This window comes from Phaseolus vulgaris, chromosome 3 (genome assembly GCF_051622355.1).
Source record: "Phaseolus vulgaris cultivar YP4 chromosome 3, ASM5162235v1, whole genome shotgun sequence".
Lineage (NCBI taxonomy): Eukaryota > Viridiplantae > Streptophyta > Magnoliopsida > Fabales > Fabaceae > Phaseolus > Phaseolus vulgaris.
In genome coordinates, this window is record NC_143500.1 from 40,960,430 (window position 1) to 40,979,587 (window position 19,158).

At 26.1% G+C, this 19,158-nt stretch overlaps 1 protein-coding gene across 1 annotated transcript; it reads right to left on the reverse strand.

Annotated features, from left to right (window-relative positions):
• Positions 1-10,979: 10,979 nt before the first annotated feature.
• LOC137807612 (uncharacterized) lies at positions 10,980-14,115 on the reverse strand. Its single transcript, XM_068608332.2, has 9 exons — positions 13,934-14,115; positions 13,653-13,858; positions 12,930-13,117; positions 12,477-12,764; positions 12,334-12,392; positions 12,208-12,244; positions 12,032-12,103; positions 11,589-11,898; positions 10,980-11,495 (listed from the first exon to the last, which is right to left on the reverse strand). The coding sequence occupies exons 1-9, from the start codon at positions 14,109-14,111 to the stop codon at positions 11,154-11,156; spliced, it is 1,680 nt and encodes a 559-aa protein (XP_068464433.1). The 5' UTR covers positions 14,112-14,115; the 3' UTR covers positions 10,980-11,153.
• Positions 14,116-19,158: the final 5,043 nt, after the last annotated feature.

Consider the following 19,158-nt stretch of genomic DNA (forward strand, 5'->3'; position numbering starts at 1 on the left):
GGGATGTATATATAGAATTTTCAAGAAGAGCAATGGGTATGCATGAATGTGTTTGGAGTAGCCAAATATTCGCTATATTTTCTGTTTGGGGCATTTACTTTGCGGAATTGTATTGGTGCCCCTGGTTGCGTGTCTCTTGCCATTGAAGTGAATATTTCTTTCTAGACACTTATTAATTGAGATTAATGCTGAAAAAGACGAGGTTAATTTAAAAAGGTAAAATTTGCTTTAAATTTATTAAAATAATGGAATGGTTATAATTAGAAAAATAAGAAATAGTAGTTTAAAATTTGAATGAAAAAGGAAAAGAAAAGAAAAGTGGTTTGTGGGGACATATTGAAATGAATATAAAGTAGGAGGATGGAACAGCAAAAGTGAAGAAGAGTGTAGGAGAGCGGTTAACCAAAAGTGGTGATGGGGTTGGGTTAGTTAACCAAAAGTGTTGAGGAGCCCTCGGAATTGAGATTTTGAGTTTCACAAAGCTATGGGCAGCACTGCCTATAATAATAAAAGACGACAAAAAAATATTGAACAGTTTTAATTCCACTGACACCTCTTCTACGTTTCCCCTCCTAATTCCCTATCCTTCTTCCACGTACTACTCTAACTTATTCCACTCTCTCACTTCTACTAAATCACCAAATTACCCTTTTCATTTTTTTTTTCTTTCAAGTGTAAAAAATAACTCAAACTATTTAATTAACTGTCCACCTTTTTTTTTACCATGATAATTTCATAAATAATAAATTTGGAGGGTCTGACTTCGAAACAGATTTTTGTTTAAATCTAAAAAATGGTTTAATATTTTTAGACTCTTGAGAATGATTAATTTATTCAAAAAATTTACGTATAGATAGTTTGAACTTATTTTTTTTACATACTCTCTGAGTCACTTAATTCTAACTTTTTTTTAAACATAACTATTATTTTCTCGTTTTCTCTTTCTATTATATTAGAACTTGTACTTATTTTAAATTTGGAAGTGTTTTTGAATCAATTTAAAAGTATACAAGTTAAAACTATTATTTAAAACATCTTAATTATACAAGTTATACACATCTTAATTAAAACCTGAATTCTATAATATATTCTCATTGAAATATGTTAACATAAAAAAACTAAGAATTTTGATAAAAATAAAAAATCATCACTTTATCTTTAAAATATATTTATAAGAATAATTAAATAAAATATAAATTTTATTAAAAAATACTAAAGTGAAAAGCTACAAAATATTTTAAAAAAAGTTCAACAAATAAAACAAAAAAGTTAAAGTAAATATGAAAAGAATCATAACATGAAAATCTAGAAAATGTTGAACAAAATAAAACATTTAGTATTTTCCCAATATCCTAAAATATTTACCAAAATAGCATTGTGTCAAATAATTACCTGACTTTGTTCATTGGAACATTTCTCATTATAAACTTGACTTTTTTTGTTTTTTTTATTTAAAAATAAAGAAAGGGAAGTATTAATTATTTTTGAATAAAATTATAAAAAAAGATACATGTTTAGAAAGATAATTATACTGAAGAATAATATTTTGGAAACAAAATATTTAAAAATAATAATTTAGAAAATTAATTATATTAATAAATAATTATTTAAAAAAAAATTCTTTAGAAAATTAATTATTTTAAGAAAACTTGAAGATGTGCAAATTTAATTTTTTAGAAAATTTAATATTTAAATAAATTATTATTTACTTTTGTATTGATATAAAAAATATATTATTAAAATAGTTATTTATTTATAAATAAAATACGAATTAAGTAGATGTAAATGTAAAAAATGCGAAAAAAAAATTCTAAATAAATTTTCAATTTTTATCTATAAATTTATAAAATTTGTTTTTAATAATATACATAATTAATATTTTTGTATTTTCTTTCTTTTTTATTTTTTAATAATATTTTTTCATGGAATGACATATATGATTGTTGTTACTTGAAGTGTCAGCCCTATTTGATTTGATATATCAAGTTGCATAATAATGATTAACTTGAAAATATTTTTATAAAAAAAAATATACACTACAAGAAAATCATGAAATAGAAACAAATTTTTAGAGACCAAAATAATTAGTTGCAATAGTAACTAAATTAGAAACCATTTTAGAAACTAAAAAAAATGGTTTCTAAATTAGTTTTTATTATTATTAAATAGTTTCTAAATTTGTATATAATTAGCAACCAAGGTTTTTTATACCAAATTTAGAAACTAAATAATTGGTAGTTAAAACCTTGGTTGCTAATTAGATACCAATTCAGAAACTATTTAACAATAATAGAAATTAATTTAGAAATCATTATTTTTAATTTCTAAAATGTTGTCTAATTTAATTACTATTACAACTAATTATTTTGATATCTAAAAATTAATTTTTATTTCATAATTTTTTTTAGTGATAATTATGATACGATACAAATTAAGAAATAATGTTCTTTATAGAAAATATTCATATATAAATTGTTACTTTTCTTTGAATAATTATTTTATAAAAATAATATTATATTTATTATTCACAAATCAATAATTTAAAATATATAAAACAGTTTCCAGTATTTCTAAATTTGTCTTTCTTTTCTTTCTATAATTTTTGCAAAGCAAAATTTAAAAAATAAACTATTTCACAATTATAAATGTTAATTTTGTTAACAAATTTTCTTATTTACATGTTTTTTAAATAATGATTGCTTAAAATATATGTTTTTTAAATAATGATTGCTTAAAATATGTGTTTTTTAAATAAATTATTTTTCTAACTTTTTATATTATATATAATTATTATTTTTAAATAATTTTTCAGAATTTATTTTCTAAACCAATTTTTTTAAGTAAAAAGTAAATCTAAGTTCGAAATGGAACCAGATTTTAAGTAAATCATATTATTTAAATAATTATTTGGTATAATATATTATTTAGATAAATATATATAATATATTACTGGAGGAAGTAAATGATAAAAAAAAGTGTTAATTTAATAAAAAATTGGAAAATCTACTATTACATCCTTTTAAAAAAAAGTTCATTTTGAGCATAATATGTCCAATCACAAACAAATGTCAAAATAAAATACCAATTTTGTTGTTCCAAATCTAATGTTTACAAATTAACTGGCTTTGACTTTTTATATATTTAAATAGTTTGTTTTAGATAATGAGATAAATCACTTATATTGTATATATGTGATTATTTTATGAACAAGTCATTCTTTTCACAAATGACTGTACTAGTATTACTTCTTATATATGTAAAGTTTTAAGATGGTGTAAAATTGAACCATAGACAATCAACACAAAAATATCATAATGATAATATATTATTAAAAATATTTTATTTTAATTATTTTTTCTGTAAATATTTTGTAAGACTTTATAAAATTTATAGAAAATTGATTTAATAAGTTTTTTTAAAAAAAAAAATAATTGTATATTTAAATTAATATTAATGTATGTCCATATATGATAATATTATTAGTTGATTGAAATTTTATTTAACTATAAGTTGTCCCAAAATTTGAATGTAACCTTTATGAAAATAACTATTATTGAAATTCCGTGTTGATAAAAATGAATATCCTTTTTATACCATCTTTATCTAAGACATTGAATTAAAATATAGTCAAGAAGGGTCTTTAAAATTTAATTATTTTGCAATTGTTATTTCGGGATAATAATTTCTTCCACAAATAAAGTTATTATTACCCTTCATTTAGGTTTTTATTTTATATTTATATACTTTACTTATATTATATGAAAAATACCATATATGTAATCATATTGATATGATGCTTTTTAAATTGTAAGAATTATAGGATTTGTTTAGGGTATTTTTAAATATAAATTACCATAGGTTAAACACAATTTTGATCACACGTAATTTTGTTTGTAGTTGTATTTTATTTTAATAAAATTGTGGAAAATTGACATAACTTTAACGTATGATGATATAAGCTAAAATTATGTTAAGCGTAATAATTTAAAATATACTGAAATTGTGTGAACCATCTCTTAATTTAAAATAATAATAAAAAATTATGAATTAATCAAAGTTATGTCTACTTTACCATTTTCACAATAAAAACATGTTTACATGAGTAAACTTTTAAAAACTTACCTATTTCGATAATTTATCTTCAAAATTACACTCACAAGAAAACTTGATTTATAAGTGTTTTTAGTAAGCATGATTATTTAAGAGAGTTTATGATTGATTCATGGTATATTTTTTTGGGTCTTAAACATTTGTTTTCTTGCATTTTTACGCAATGAATTAATCTAGAACATTAGGCGTAAGTAGGGAAAGCTTTTTGTTAGCAGAGTAAAACCTGCGCAAGGTGAAGAAAGCTCCCTAATTAAGGATGTTACGTATCTAGATATCCCTATTCGTGTAAGTCTACACCACTATCTTGATGTATTTTTAGTGAAAAATTGTGGATTTTGAAAAATTGTGGATTTTTTGAGTTCTCAAATTTGGATTGAGTTAAAGTTCCAAGAATTAATTGGACCAATGGAAATAGGCGTTTGTGTTGAAGAATTGTGAGCACATAAACCAAAGTAGGACCCTCTAAAGGCAAAGGCAAACGTCCTCCACTAAAATAGGGTTTTGATATTGTGGACACATGGGTCATGGCTACTCTTATTTATGAAATTTGAAATTTGTTGATCGTTATGCAAATTGCTGAAAGGCATGTTGGAGTTGGTTAAAGAGGGAGAAATTATTCATATCCACACTAGCCAGCTGCATGACACTGAAACTTATATCTTGTGCCCTATTTTTCATTTCGGAAGATTCTCAAACAAAAAATACTATAACACACAAATATCCACAACTACTCAATGGGAACACTGAATTTTCCTATTCATGTGGATGCCTTTCAGCACCAAAATTGCTCGATTTTTAGTTTTGAGTAGAAAAAATGTCGTGAAGCAAAAACCTTTTAAAATTGTGGTCTCCAATCCAAAGATAAAACGTGTTACGTGGACGATTTCTGAGTTTCATCATTAATTTAAAAACCAGCTATTATACATTATCTTTTTATTATAAATAAATACGGAGTATTCAAAGATGTTTAATTAATAATACATTTAAGCACTTCTTATCCATAAAATTAAATTAATTTTTAATTGTTAATAATATGATGATGATAAATAGTATGCTTTATAATCTTCCGTATTCGAATTGGCAAATAGGTTAGCTAGGTAGTGTTGTAGTTTGAGATAGACATTAATAGTGGATTATGAAGGATGAGAAAGAAAACACAAATGGTTATCTTAAACAATACGACTTGTAACTGTGGCAGAGGGTCAACGCTTATCTGAAACACACACACTGTTATTGATCTACGCCATCTCTGCAAATCTTCTTCATTTCTGTTGTTCTAATATTTTATCAGAACACAGTTCACACGGCTGGAATCCACTTCACATTCACCCCACCATGGTTTCGCAAATCACTGTTACTGTTCAACAGAACCTTACATTTTTAATAATTTTATTAAATATTAATTCTCAGAATTTAATCAAACTGGAAAATTACTTCTTTATTTTTGCTTTATGTTGAAGAATGACGATAGAAAAATAAATCATGGGTAAAATGACAGGGACATGAATATTAAAGAGACATTCTATTCTATCATGTCTTTTCTTTTCACTCCCGAAATATAGTACGGAGAAGACAAAGTGGCAAAACCCATCTTCTTTGTCTGAAGGAAGCATGAAATGAAAGAATGGTATGTCACACTATTTCTCCTAAGAATTCTTCAATAAAACATTGACTAACGCGTAGAAATGTCCACAGCAACTACCAACGAGCAAGTATTCAACAAATCTGAAGGTAAAGATCTTAGTGTTGTGTAAGAAGATTCGCAGCATTAGTCATTAGCATGAACCATCACTACTTATTCATACTCAGGCTTAAGCAAAATGCACCATCGTTATTTCCGACATAATTTCACTTTAATTATTTTTTTTACTGTCTTTTTTTTTTTCTGTAAATCATATAATTGGGCAACAAGAATCTGTGGTAGCTAATTGATAGCAATAATATTGGTAATAGTATAGAATCGTGTGGTGTTGTTTTCAACAATGGTGGCGTGGCGTGACAGATGCAAGAAATTTGGAACTTTTTGGTTCCAATTATTGGCGTAGAGAGTTATGTTGCGGCTAGCAGTCATCTTTTCCCAGCTCAAGGTCAACCTACTCGTGTTCAAACTTCATCCATGAGAAAGAAAAATTCAACTCAAATACTTTTCAATTTTATTAATACTTAATATTTATTAAAGTATCTCATTGCTCATTTTTAACACTATTTTTTTAATAAGTTAAGGGGAGTATTTGTGCTTGTACAACTTTTTTTTTAGTTTTAGAAATCTCCTTTTTTTTATTTGACCTGTTTTTTTTTTTTCATTTTCCCCACTTTTTTGTACTTTTTCGTAATATAAAATTTAATTCTACCTGTTTTTCATAAAAAAAACAAATAATTAGTTCATTAATAAACTTAATTAATAATAATAAATTTAGAAGTATCCGTAATATGCATTGCTATCAATTTTTTGTTTATCAATTTACATGCTGATATGCTCAAGTGTGTGAAATAGTGATGCTTTTTAATTTAAATAACTATTCTAGTTTAAGAATATTTTAATACCTTAATTCACCAATTTCTTATACTCTTGTACCTACTCTTCATTCATCTATGTGAACTTATTTCTCAACCACCAGTTTAATCAATTTTACTATTTTCACTGGCTAATTGTGAAACTTCTTGAAACATATGAAATGAAAGTCTCTCATTTCAGTGGACACCAATGAATAAAAACTTCACAAAAGTGAGTGCAAATTGACATATATAATAGTTATATATATATATATATATATTAATGTCCTTGGTCTTATCTAATCTTTGTAAATAACATTGGCCTGCATTTGCTTGTGTTTGATTTTGATTTTGATGTGAAGATATTTGGATTTAACAGGGCTAAGTCACCGTCCCAAGAAGTGATATTTATTGTGTGTTGAAGAAAGTGAATTAGGTTTCAAGTTTCACCAATAATGTTAGCTCATCAGTCCAATTTAATACTAATCATGATCTTATCCACCACGATATTACCTATTTAAACCGATTTTAATAAATATAGATATCCCTGCCAACTGTGGTCACTGTTCTGTTTTTTTCTGCTCTTCTTTTGTTTCTGTTTCCTTAACTACGGTTTTTCGTTCATTGAAAAACCAGGGTTTCATTGCATTGTTAAATTTCCAATCTCGGTAGCAATAATTAAACAGATTGGACAATCGTATTGGAAAGATTTTTGTGGAAAAGACAAAATGGAAAACCGTTGGGCTTAATCTCAACCTACGTATTTTGATTGGATACGGTATAGTTCTGGTATTAGGTACAAAATTACAACTATAGCCATGTTAATACGAAAGTAATTATTGATAGAAAAGTAATAAGATAATAAGATTCATGATGATTAGATATCATTCAATCAACATATTTTCTTTTATATACCACTAAACTTTCTAATTTCATCATGAATTCAAACATAATATCATTTTTATTTTTATTTTGCATAATTTACATGCATAAATAAAAAACACAGACTTCATGAACTTGTACATTGAAGAGTTCATTATGTCAAATACGCATTAATAACAACATTAACATTCTACATTTCTTAGACATAATGCGTATTTTTTATTCAAATACTTTGGATTGTAACAATTTTGTTAAAGGGTCAACAATCATAAAATCAATGTTAATATGTTCTATTGATACTCTATATTTTTGAACTTCTTCTTTAACGAATTTAATATGCTTAACATATTTAAAATACTCATCCTTCTTAGAAAAAAAGACAAGTATAAAATTATTATAATAAATCTTTAACAATTTGACAATACTATCAACTATTTTTGGATGCATATCAATTAAACTTTTATGAATTTAAATTTAAAATCAATTCATAAGACTGTCACGTAATAATCAATCCATAAAATTTCAAAGTAATTTAATTGCCAAAATTCTACCATTCACATATACATAATTTTAAATTCAAACAACATGTCTCTTGATCAATATTTTCAAATGTAAGTTATAGTTTTTATACATTTTTAGTTAAATAAAATTGCCCCACATCATAATATCTTAGAATTTATGATTCTAATCTAAATTATAATAGTGAAAACCATTAAACATCCCATCAAATTGGTTACCTGATGTCAGTACACTTTTTGTTGCCATTGAACAATGTTGTGAATGGTTTTAAGGGCAAAGGAAGGGTTGCTTAATAGAGTGGGTGGTGTTATTTTAATAGGTAAACTCTTTTATGGCCTTCTATTTGGATGGAGACTCTTATTTCCTTCACCCATTCTTAATTCAGTAGCTTCTCATCAAAATCGACAGTTTTTACAAACAAGGAGATTTCTTCTATTTCTTTAAAACCTCAAAAGAATAAATACTATAGTATTACCTTTTAATAAACTTATTTTCTTTAATTTGCAACAATCGGAGTCACAATCTTATATTAGAAAATGATTTGGTGAGGTGTGAAAAGAAGTTTACAAGAGAAAGATAATTTTGGAAGGAAAAATGAGTGTTTGAAGTGAAGTGTGTTATCTTTTGTTTAGTTGAACAAGTCATTCGTTGAACGTAGACTTAGGAAGCAATGGTGGATGGTCCAATCATTAAGTATCCAATGTAGAGGACTTTTTGGTCAAATTCAGTTGACTAACCTTTCTTGCAGTAGAAGATGAAGAACAGGTCCAAATAACTTCCACAACTTTTTACTGTTTCTACCTATTTTTCTAACTGGACAAAACTAATTTTTGTAAGTGTTTTTTCAATTTAATCTATTTGAATAATTTTAGTTTTATCTTTTAACAAATGTGTTAATGTATTTTTTGTGTTAAATGTATGACGACGATGTTATTAGATTGACATTCACACTATACTATGTATTATATAACGTGGTTTCATTAATTTGATGAAAGAAACTGTATTTAAAAAAACAAGAGCACGAAACTAAATTGAAAAAAGAATATTTAATCATAGTATTACAGGATAATATTGTTGTAAGTAAAGGAGAGACAATATAGATATCCACGCAAACAAGCCATTGGTCGTATTAAGGGTATGCATCAAGTCACGTACAGAAGGCGGCTAGCTCACACATTTAAGGCAAAAAAAACATTTTCTTAAAAGAAAATACATTTAAAACTTAAAAAATATTTTTGAATTTTATAATTTAAAATATATTTTTGGATTCAGAAATATCTTCTTAATTTTGTAATTTCAAAAATCTTTTTTTCTTAAAAAATACATTCTGAAAATGAAAAAAAAATCAATAGAATAAAAAATATTTTTAATATTTTAAGAAGTATGGGATGCCAGTGGAAGTTATGTGGTGCGCACAGAAGGCCCGCGGTATTTCTTTTAGGCATTCTGCACCGTAGCACTGTACCCAATTACAAGGGGAAAAGACAAAAATACCATTAAAAAATGGGTACAAATAAAATTACATTCCAAACTTTTTTTTTTCGGAATACAATAATCTATTTGGATAAATTTTTCTAGAATGTATTATTTTCAGGACATTTTTATCCAGAATGGAATTTAAATTTTTTGTTTTCGAATTTTTATATTCGGAACACAATAATCTTTTCTGTATCTACTTTTTCAGAATGTATATTTTTAATTCTGGATTTTTATTTCCGATATAAAAGGTATTTTCAAAAATTTTGAAATTGTGTTGGAATGCAGTTTCAAAAGTGTTGTGTTGGGTGCAGGAAGCAATTGCCTTTCTTTTACCTTTTCTAAAATCATGGTTGGACCAAACCCATACATCACCAAAAAAAGAGGTGATGCTATAAAACAAAAAGGCTCCGTGACCCAAGAAATCATGCACAGATAATAAATAAATAGTAGACGAAATTATTATTTTTACCTTTTTTGAAAATATATGACACTTCGCATTAGTTATCGAAACTAAAAAAAATCATAGAAAATTTCTTGAAATTTCATCTAAATAGTGAAGTATTGCCTGCACTTTTGAATGACTGAACTTGTGTGCTTAGAGTTTCAAATTTAGTAAATAAAAAAAAATCTAAAATCTATTTTACCATCAACAATTGGAATAAAGGAAAAGGAAAAAAACTATTGTTTTATATTTTTTTCTAAAAAAAAAATTTTTTTAGATCCTTACAGTGTTACTTCCCTTCTATGTACGAAAACAAACTTATAGCGTATATAAATATTTAAGAATCAAAAGATTTGAAATCATGTTATAACAATGAACTTGTCATGATAGTAAGAGGTATTTTTTAGAGGTTAAGAGTGGTCCATTCCTCAATGACACACAAGTAGTACGAAGATAAAAAAAAACAGCAGTTAATTGTAAATAAAAAAACAAGAGAATGTATAAAATATTCATCACTAGTTATCCATCCATCCTACCTAAATATAAATTAATCTTGTTATAGAAAAAATATTCATCACTTTTGATTTTTTACTTAATAATGAAATATAAAATATACTATTACAAAGTGAACTTTAAGCCTAACTCAACCCCATAAAACCAGCTCAATGGAATGAGGTTTGCACCCACTTATATACTATGAAAAGCTCTCATCTTTATTCGATGTGGGATCTCCAACACATAATTTTACAAGTATCAGGTTTCAATAGATGCAAATGTTTTGTCTTGTCAAATAAATGCCAATGTTTTTGTTATAATTTTGTGTAAAGATAGGTAAATTTTTTGTTTATATATTTGATATGATAAGTTTTTATTTGGATAAATGATGTAAATACAAAGCCTGAAACATTCATAGTATATATTGAATAGTTTGTGATTGTAGAGAATGTTAGTCTCTTTGTAAGTTATTACAGTAACATCTCAATAAAGCATTTTTATCAAATATTTCTTGAAAAACATGCTCAAATGCTCCATGAAAATAACTTTCTAATTCTACAAAGACAATTAGTTGCATTTTGTCCTATACTTTACTCAAATTTGGAAATAAGGTATTTGCGTAAAGGAAATATACACATTTAATACTACATGAACATCATTTAATGCATTTACGAGCTTGAACATGACAAACAGAAGTTCAAGAAGATGAATGATTCAAGACCTCACAACAATTCTAAGACCTCACACCATGGCTGTGAAGAAACATCCACTGCTCTCTGACAAAGACGACGGAAGATATCAAAGAGATCATAACTGCTGCAGAAACCACAACTGATCCCAAATAAACTTGTTCACTATATCTTCGCAGAGGTGGACAATAAGTGCTGCTAATGTCATTGAACGTTTTCCGAACAAAAGCGCAATCAACTAACTCAGTAAAAAATGGTCCATACTCATATAAACCATGCGTCACATTTACTGCATCTCCCAGTTTCGTGTAAATGATCGGTGTCAAACGACCTGCACTCGTACATTGTTCAGCCAACGAAACCTTGCACTTATAATTTCTCCAAACCTGAAAATTCCAAATGTTAACTAGTTGCATACATATGCCTTCAATTCAACATGGTGTAAATATATGAATGGATGAATGTTTTGTGGTTCATACCTGGGTGGCGTTTTGGAATGTGACTTCCCCTGAGGCGCAGTTGCGAGGTGTTAGGTCTGAATTAAATGGATTGCAGAGAAGAGGGACGAGGGGACCTGATTGATTGTAGTTTGCTGGGGTATTTGCGTTTGTGAAGTTGGAGATGACTTGGTCAAATGCTTTAATGATGTTATATGTGAGGACCTTGCTTTGTAAATATGTTTCCAGAACAGCTGCTTTCTCCACGCATGGAAGAATGTCATCCAATGCAGTGTGGGCAGTGGGGTTCACAACCCACTCATCCATCGCAACACATGTATCTCCAGTCACACTGTTACAAAAGAACATACATGCATGAGAAATGTTAAAGGAGTACAATTTTTAACTCACTCTTTTTTAATACATGCTTTTTCGTTGGTTGAAATATATTAACAATCATAACAAGTTCATGAGGATAAACTTACTTATGAACAAAAAGAAATGCAGCACAGAGTAACAAGGTACAAGTGACAAGAATCCATCCAGTAACTACCAAGCTGCAGCCACAAGAAAACACTGTTTACTGAACAGAAACTTTAACCAGAGACAAATCCACCAGTGATTTAAACATCCTGAAGAAAAATAAATGGATTAAACTTACGAGTACACGGGACACCGCCACCCAAGGAAAGAAAAGACTGCATACACACGAAACCAAAATGAGATCATATAATCTGATAAACACTTAGCATAGAGTCCAGATCGAATAAGACAAACTCAAACATACAGAGTCGGAGAAATGCAACAAAGAACAAAACAACAGCAACAATAATAAGCGCCAGTCTTCTGCAGATTAACACAGCAAATATTGATGGTTAGCAAAAGAAATATTTCAAAATAAACAAATGAAATCTTAGTTTATGTACTCACACTCCATCTATGACTTTGTGTATGGTCTTCGAGTTTGTTTTAACCTTGTCGGAGAGAGAATCAGCAGCACGAACGATTTTGAACTTGATGTCATCAAGCTCCGAGCCGAGATCTATGTGTAGTGGCAGAGCATTCCCACTCACAATCTGCTTAGCCGAATCAAAATAAGTTGACATGGTGTTGAGGTTTTCAGATACGAATTGAGCCTGATTCAAAACGTAATCAAGTGTGTTGGAAGTACTTCCACCGATCTTCCCCTGGGCAGAGTACAACTGAGCGCATCCACCTCTAATCGTAAAAAAATAAATGTTCTTGGTTATGACACATCAAGACGTCTATATTTGTTCTAAGAGAGATTATAACAACAATTTTCAGTGTTAATTGAAATCGATTGAAAACTACAAAATTAGAAAAACAAAAAAGAGTGGTTGAATGAAAAGGGAGAGAGGATACACTGTGAGAACGGTGCTGAGGATAAGCAAGAACAATGACAAATAATGGACTAATTTAGAATAGTCGCTTGGTTCTCCTCCGTTACAACAACAGCAGTAACACCCACAGCTGATAAGTAAAAGGACTCCAAAAATCACGAACCAGGCTAAAGCCGCAGCGAAAAAAGGAATCGCAGTACACATAACTGACTGCACCGTCGCAAGAACAATTCCACGTAAGCAAATTAAATTATGCATCAATATTTCTCTCAGCTAAGAAAACGAGAGAAACAACAATAAAAAAATATGTAATTAATTTTACTAAAATTATATAACACAGTGAAATAAAGGTCAACATTAAAATCAAGTTCTCAATTTGAAATTGGAATTTGAATAAAAAAAATGCAGAAAAAAATGGTTACATTTAATGTTATATATAATATTCCAAGAAAAAATCCTTAATCAGTGATTCAGAAGTTTCACACCTTAACTAAGTGGAAATTATCACAAGGTAATTCAAGTTATCTCAAAATAGCACTAATTAGTGATGTACACTCTTTCTCTAAATTGAAAAACTTGAAATAACCAATAGGAGCTCGAACGCGTCATTGAGTTGAGAAGCATGGAGAACACATGGCAAAAGCGCGTGACGCAAATACCAGAGAAGATGAAACTAATTGGAGAGCCTAATTAGAGTAATCAATGGAGGAATGTTGTAATTGCATTGCAAGAAGAAGAGACTAACCGTTATATAATAGACGTTGCTGATATTCCAACCACCGGTGTAACGGTTAAAACCGTTAAACCAATCTTTCCGGCGAGTTCTCTCCTTAGCAAGCACCAGAGTCCCATTCCTTGGACTTGCACCTTCCGCCGTTGATCTCCTCGCCGTCCATGGCGGCAACAGCACCACCTCCTCGTAAAGCTCCTGGGCAACAACTTCAATGCCATCTGAAAAGAATAAGAATCTTGAATTGACATAATGAAAATAATAGCAATGAGAATTAAAGAAAGAAGAAAAATAACCTGAAGGTGTTGCTGCAGAAGCGGAAAAGAGAAAGAGAACGAGAAAGAGGCAGAAGAAGAGAAGGAAGAAAGAGTGATTGGAGTTTGATGTGAAGCGGAGCATGATTGTAACGAGATTAAGGTTATGGTTATGGCTATGGCGTGCATGCGTGTGGCTTCTGCTACTGACAATCAACATGCTTGCAAAACCAAAATACCACTACATCTTTCTCTTTTATTCATCCAATCTATTCATTATTATTTTTTCACTATTGTTTTATTCTCAAAAATAGGAAAAGTAAAATTCTTTCTTCAACCAATTAAAAAAAATGTAAAATAATAAGAATATAAATGAATAAAAAGTAATTAATATTATCTTTAAATGAAAAAAAAACGTTTTTTTTTAAATATGACATTTTATTAAAAGGAAATATTATAGTCTTAATTTGCTCTCACAAAAATCACCTTAATAATTAATGAGTGAGTGAAATAAATGTAATATATTTATTAAGAGAATGAGAGGTTATTTTATTAAAATTATATATAAAAAAAACATATTTATAATAATTTCAATTTATACATTAACCGGAAATTTTTAATCTTTTTTTTTGTTAATAGTTTTAAAATTAATAGTTTTTTTCATTTTTTTATTAAATTTTAAGGTGGTTTTCCAATAATTAAGATAATAACTTTCTTAGTTTAGTAAAATATTTTTTAATTTTATTAAGCAAGTAATTAAAACATCTGTGAATATCAATCAATACTAAATTTACAACAAGATGAGTTTATATTTTCAATTTGTTTTTCACCATCCCATCTAGCAAGTCAACTCATCCTATTAGAGGTGTGGTAAATTAATCCATTCACCCATTTTTTAATTAAAATTAAAATATTTAAAAAATAAATAAATTTTTATTATATTATTTGAAATATATAAACATGCAGTAGTATTATTATAACTTAAAGCATCAAAAACTAAAAATTAAGTTATAATTATTAATTATAATAGAATAATTTAACATATAAAAATAATTCTCACAATTTATATAATTAGATATATTGACTAATCCATTCTAAACTTAAAATCTTAAAAAATATTAATATAATTAAATGTACATATTTTAAAAGTTAAAAATATAAATTAAAATATATAAAAAAAAGACCAAATTCGCCCTCTATAAGTATGAGTTAAGGTTCTTAGTCTATTCTAACTATAATAAATCAATCTGATTTGATGTATCTTTTACGAATCAATAAAGAGATAGATCAAAACAAGTTGGACTCATGATTTTGTTATTCTTTAATTTTTTTATTTAATGTATATAATGTATAAAATATTTGAAATTTAAAATATACTCATAAGAATATAATTAATAAATATAATTTGAACTTTACAAATAAAAATAAAAAATCTTTTAAAAATTAGTTGGCAATTATGATGTTCATTTGATTTATGGTATATAATTAATGGTTGGAAAAATAAATAACTGTACACCTAATACATTTATAATACCCATTCAATAAAGATATATATGAGATGTTGTGGAAGTGTTTGATAAAATGAATGCTACATTTATCACCATTAATAATTGTTACTTAACAATATTTTAGGAATACAATTGTTATATTTTGGTTGGTAATCTTTATAACTTAAGATATAACTATTGTAAAACCTCACCATTGAAATATATTGATATATTGTAAAGTTTAACATCTTAGGTGCTAAACAGGGTCTTAACTCATTAAAATAAAATAAAAATTCTATCTTAGAAACATATATTTGTGTCAACACTCAAACGAAATATTAGAGTATAATTCTTATAAGATTTTTTTTTATGTTAGAATAAAACATATAAAATAAAAATAAAAATGATGTGATAAAGTGGAGCATACAATAAATAAATTAAAATTTAAAAATGAAAATCGTAAATAAAATGGTCTAATATTTTAATTTTTGTTGGATGGGTTTGGTTCAATCCTCAAAGTGACCCCTCCCCCATAAAGTGGGTTGGGTGAAGGTCAAAGTAAGACTTCATTTAATCGTTGAATATTTTATATGATTACACGAGTTCTTAAAATATTATAAATGATAAATTGACTCCTAAATACTTTATATTAATTATAAATTGGTTTTCAATTAATATTTACTATTTTCAACTTAATTAGAAGGTTATAGTTCAATTCAACTTGTCCAACTAGATCGAACTAATCCAATTTGAGTTCAAACTAACACGATATTGTGTGACATGGGTCTAACTTGTGTGACATGGATCTAACTTGGTTGATCCTATCTCAACTTGAATTAACATTATGTGATTTTGAAATTGGTCCAACATGGGTTAGATTTGTCTTGGTCTGACTCGACTTATCCATAAATAAAACCAATTTTACTCAAATTGATGTGAAATTGACACGACTCAAATATAACTCGATTCAACGTGACACGAATCTGATGTGAACTTGACCCGTATTAACCAACTTGAGATGATGTCAATCTAGTTTAACTTGACATAAGTTTTACGTGTTTGATATTAAGTTTGATAATTTATTGGATAAATATTTTTTATTTGTATATAATTTTTTTTATTTTTATTTTTTCATTTTTAAATAAGTTTTAAAATTTAAAAAATGATTCATGGGTGGGTTGATCCTTACCCATAGGACTTTTGTTAGCATTTTAGCTTTACGAACTTCTTATTTGAGTTTTTTTGGTCAAGTAAACATTATTTTTTCGCGACCCATATGAGTTGAGACAAATTGATAGATATAACTTCAATATACATGTTATTAATTTAAAGTTATTGTCACAAGTTTTCTCAAAAAAATGTGTCTTACATTCTGAAATTTTAAGTATTTGAAGTTATCTACTTCAAAAAATTTAATTCCTTCAGTAATAATTATATGTGTGAAGGTAATTGACTCAATAGTATCGTAGTTACTTATAAAATAGTTAAATCGTGTATACTTCCCCATACCCGTGGTAAAGTAATTAATGAGAGTGGGTTTCAAAACCATAACTATTTGTTTCTGAAAATAGGAGAATGGGCATGAAAAAATGCAACTTACGGAAAAAAGAGTGAGAAAGACGTTACATATTTCTCTTAAAAAAATAGAAGGAAAACAAAAAATATTAATTATATTTTAAGTAATAGATTATATTATTAATAATTTATTGCTCTTAGTACTTTTTTTAGTATCACATTTTTAAATATTATTTAATTTTTATTTAACTATTATTTCTAAACCTGAAAATAACATTTGTTACTCTCTGTTATCTAACTGTTATCAGTAATCTTACATTTGACTTAATCTTAATTACTTACATATATACTTATTTTTTTTATGTAAATGATTTTTTTAAAAATGTTTTATTAAAATTAAGAAATTTATTATAGTTTTAAATTTTTCAAATAAAAAATAAATTAAATAATCGATTGTATTTATTAATATTTATAATTTTATTATAATATAAATAATTTATATAGAAATAAAATAAAATAATTAATTTATCTCACTTCTCACTCTCTCTTTTTTTTTTACTTTTTCTTTCTTTATTGACTCTTTCATTTTCGTCACTCAAGAACAAAAGCCAAGTGGAAGGCAAAGATTGCATTTGATTTTATAGTACCGAAAGTTTAGTATTAATTAAAAAGGGGTTTTGAAGAAGGTTTTGGACCCAATAATTAATACGATTTCAAAATCGAGGTAAAGCATGGGTTATGAGGTTAATAAATATTAATTAAGTTGAATATTTTTTCATTACTTACAAATAAACAATGTAAAAAAAATGAAGTTTTTAATAATCAATATAAAACGTTTTTACCTTTCACGTTGTTTGAATTGATAATGCCCTGGTTTTATAACGGATCTAAAAAGAATAAGTATAATTTGTCGTATTAAATCATTATTAATTTTTAAGTTCTCAAATAGGTTTCATCCTTTTAAAAAACCATAACAAGTCTTTATATTAAATTGATGAAAATACTAGTGTAGCAAAGGATGATATTCAATTTGTTTTTTCAAAACTCGTCATCAAATTGAAAATTCTCATCTACAAAGACATGTATTAAAATAAAATTATTTTAAAATTGATTATATAAATAAAAATCAATATAATATTGAGTTTTCAATCATTTAATTATTATTATTCAACATAAATAATAATTTCCGATGATATAAAATTATTGTTTTTCAATCAATTTTATTTAAATTATTAATGATATTATATTTAACTAGCAAAAAGTTGTCACATGTATTTACCTTTTTATTAGATTTAAAAAATTGTATAACTAATTCATATATATAGTTTTTTTTAAAATAAATTAAAAAATTATATAGCCGTTACTTTTAAAATTAAAATCAAGTATTCATTTATTTATTTTATTAAATAAATTATTATTTTTATTAAAAAATAAAATTATTCTATTAAAAATGACACTAGAAAAATGACCATAGTATTAAATTAAAAAATTATTTCAATAAAATTATATATAACCGTTATTTTTAAAAGAGAAGTTATTTATTTATTTTGAAATAAAAAATTATTCAATTATTTATTTGAAGAAATTATTTTTATTATTAAAGGAAATAATCAAAATATTATCCACTTTTTTATTTTGACAAAAAAATTATTATAATAATTATTGAAACAAAAAAAAATATTATTAAACTATAGAATATTTTATTAAAATTAATTAAAATAAATAATTTTATTCAATTTTAGTGTAGGTATTTTTTTATTGTGTAGGTAATTTTTTATTGTAGTTAGTTATTTGAATTTTGAAAATTAATTATTTAAAAAGTAAAATTGTAAGAAATTGTATATACAAAATAGATGTATCTTTTGTAGGAGTAGTTAATTAAAATAAAAAATAGTACAAATTCTCACAAATATACATATAATTTTATAATAATATTACTACAAAAAATTTCGTAGCTGTTATTTTTAAAAAGTAAAATTTATTTAATTATTTTGAAATAAAAAAGAGTTATACAATTATTTATTTTATTAAATAAATAATTTTTAATTTATTAAAAGATAAAATTATCCAAATAAAAAATGACAGCCAAAAAATTACCAAATAATATATCATCTTTATATAATAGTATAAATAGAAAATATATTGATAATATTTTCTGAATCTCTCTATATATAAGTTAATTTCATCTCACTTTTCAATTATATGGATGACTTTTGTTTTTTCTTATATGGAAATAATATTGAGGGTTTTGGCTTAAATTAAATT

What these genes read in the sequence shown, in the direction of transcription:
- LOC137807612 (XM_068608332.2), bottom strand. Translation starts at nt 14,111, where the DNA reads ATGTTGATTGTCAGTAGCAGAAGCCACACGCATGCACGCCATAGCCAT. An exon ending in TGGCGGTGTCCCGTGTACTC is followed by an intron (nt 12,104 to 12,207) that starts GTAAGTTTAATC and finishes TTGTGGCTGCAG; the next exon opens with CTTGGTAGTTACTGGATGGA. An exon ending in CATTCCAAAACGCCACCCAG is followed by an intron (nt 11,496 to 11,588) that starts GTATGAACCACA and finishes TGGAATTTTCAG; the next exon opens with GTTTGGAGAAATTATAAGTG.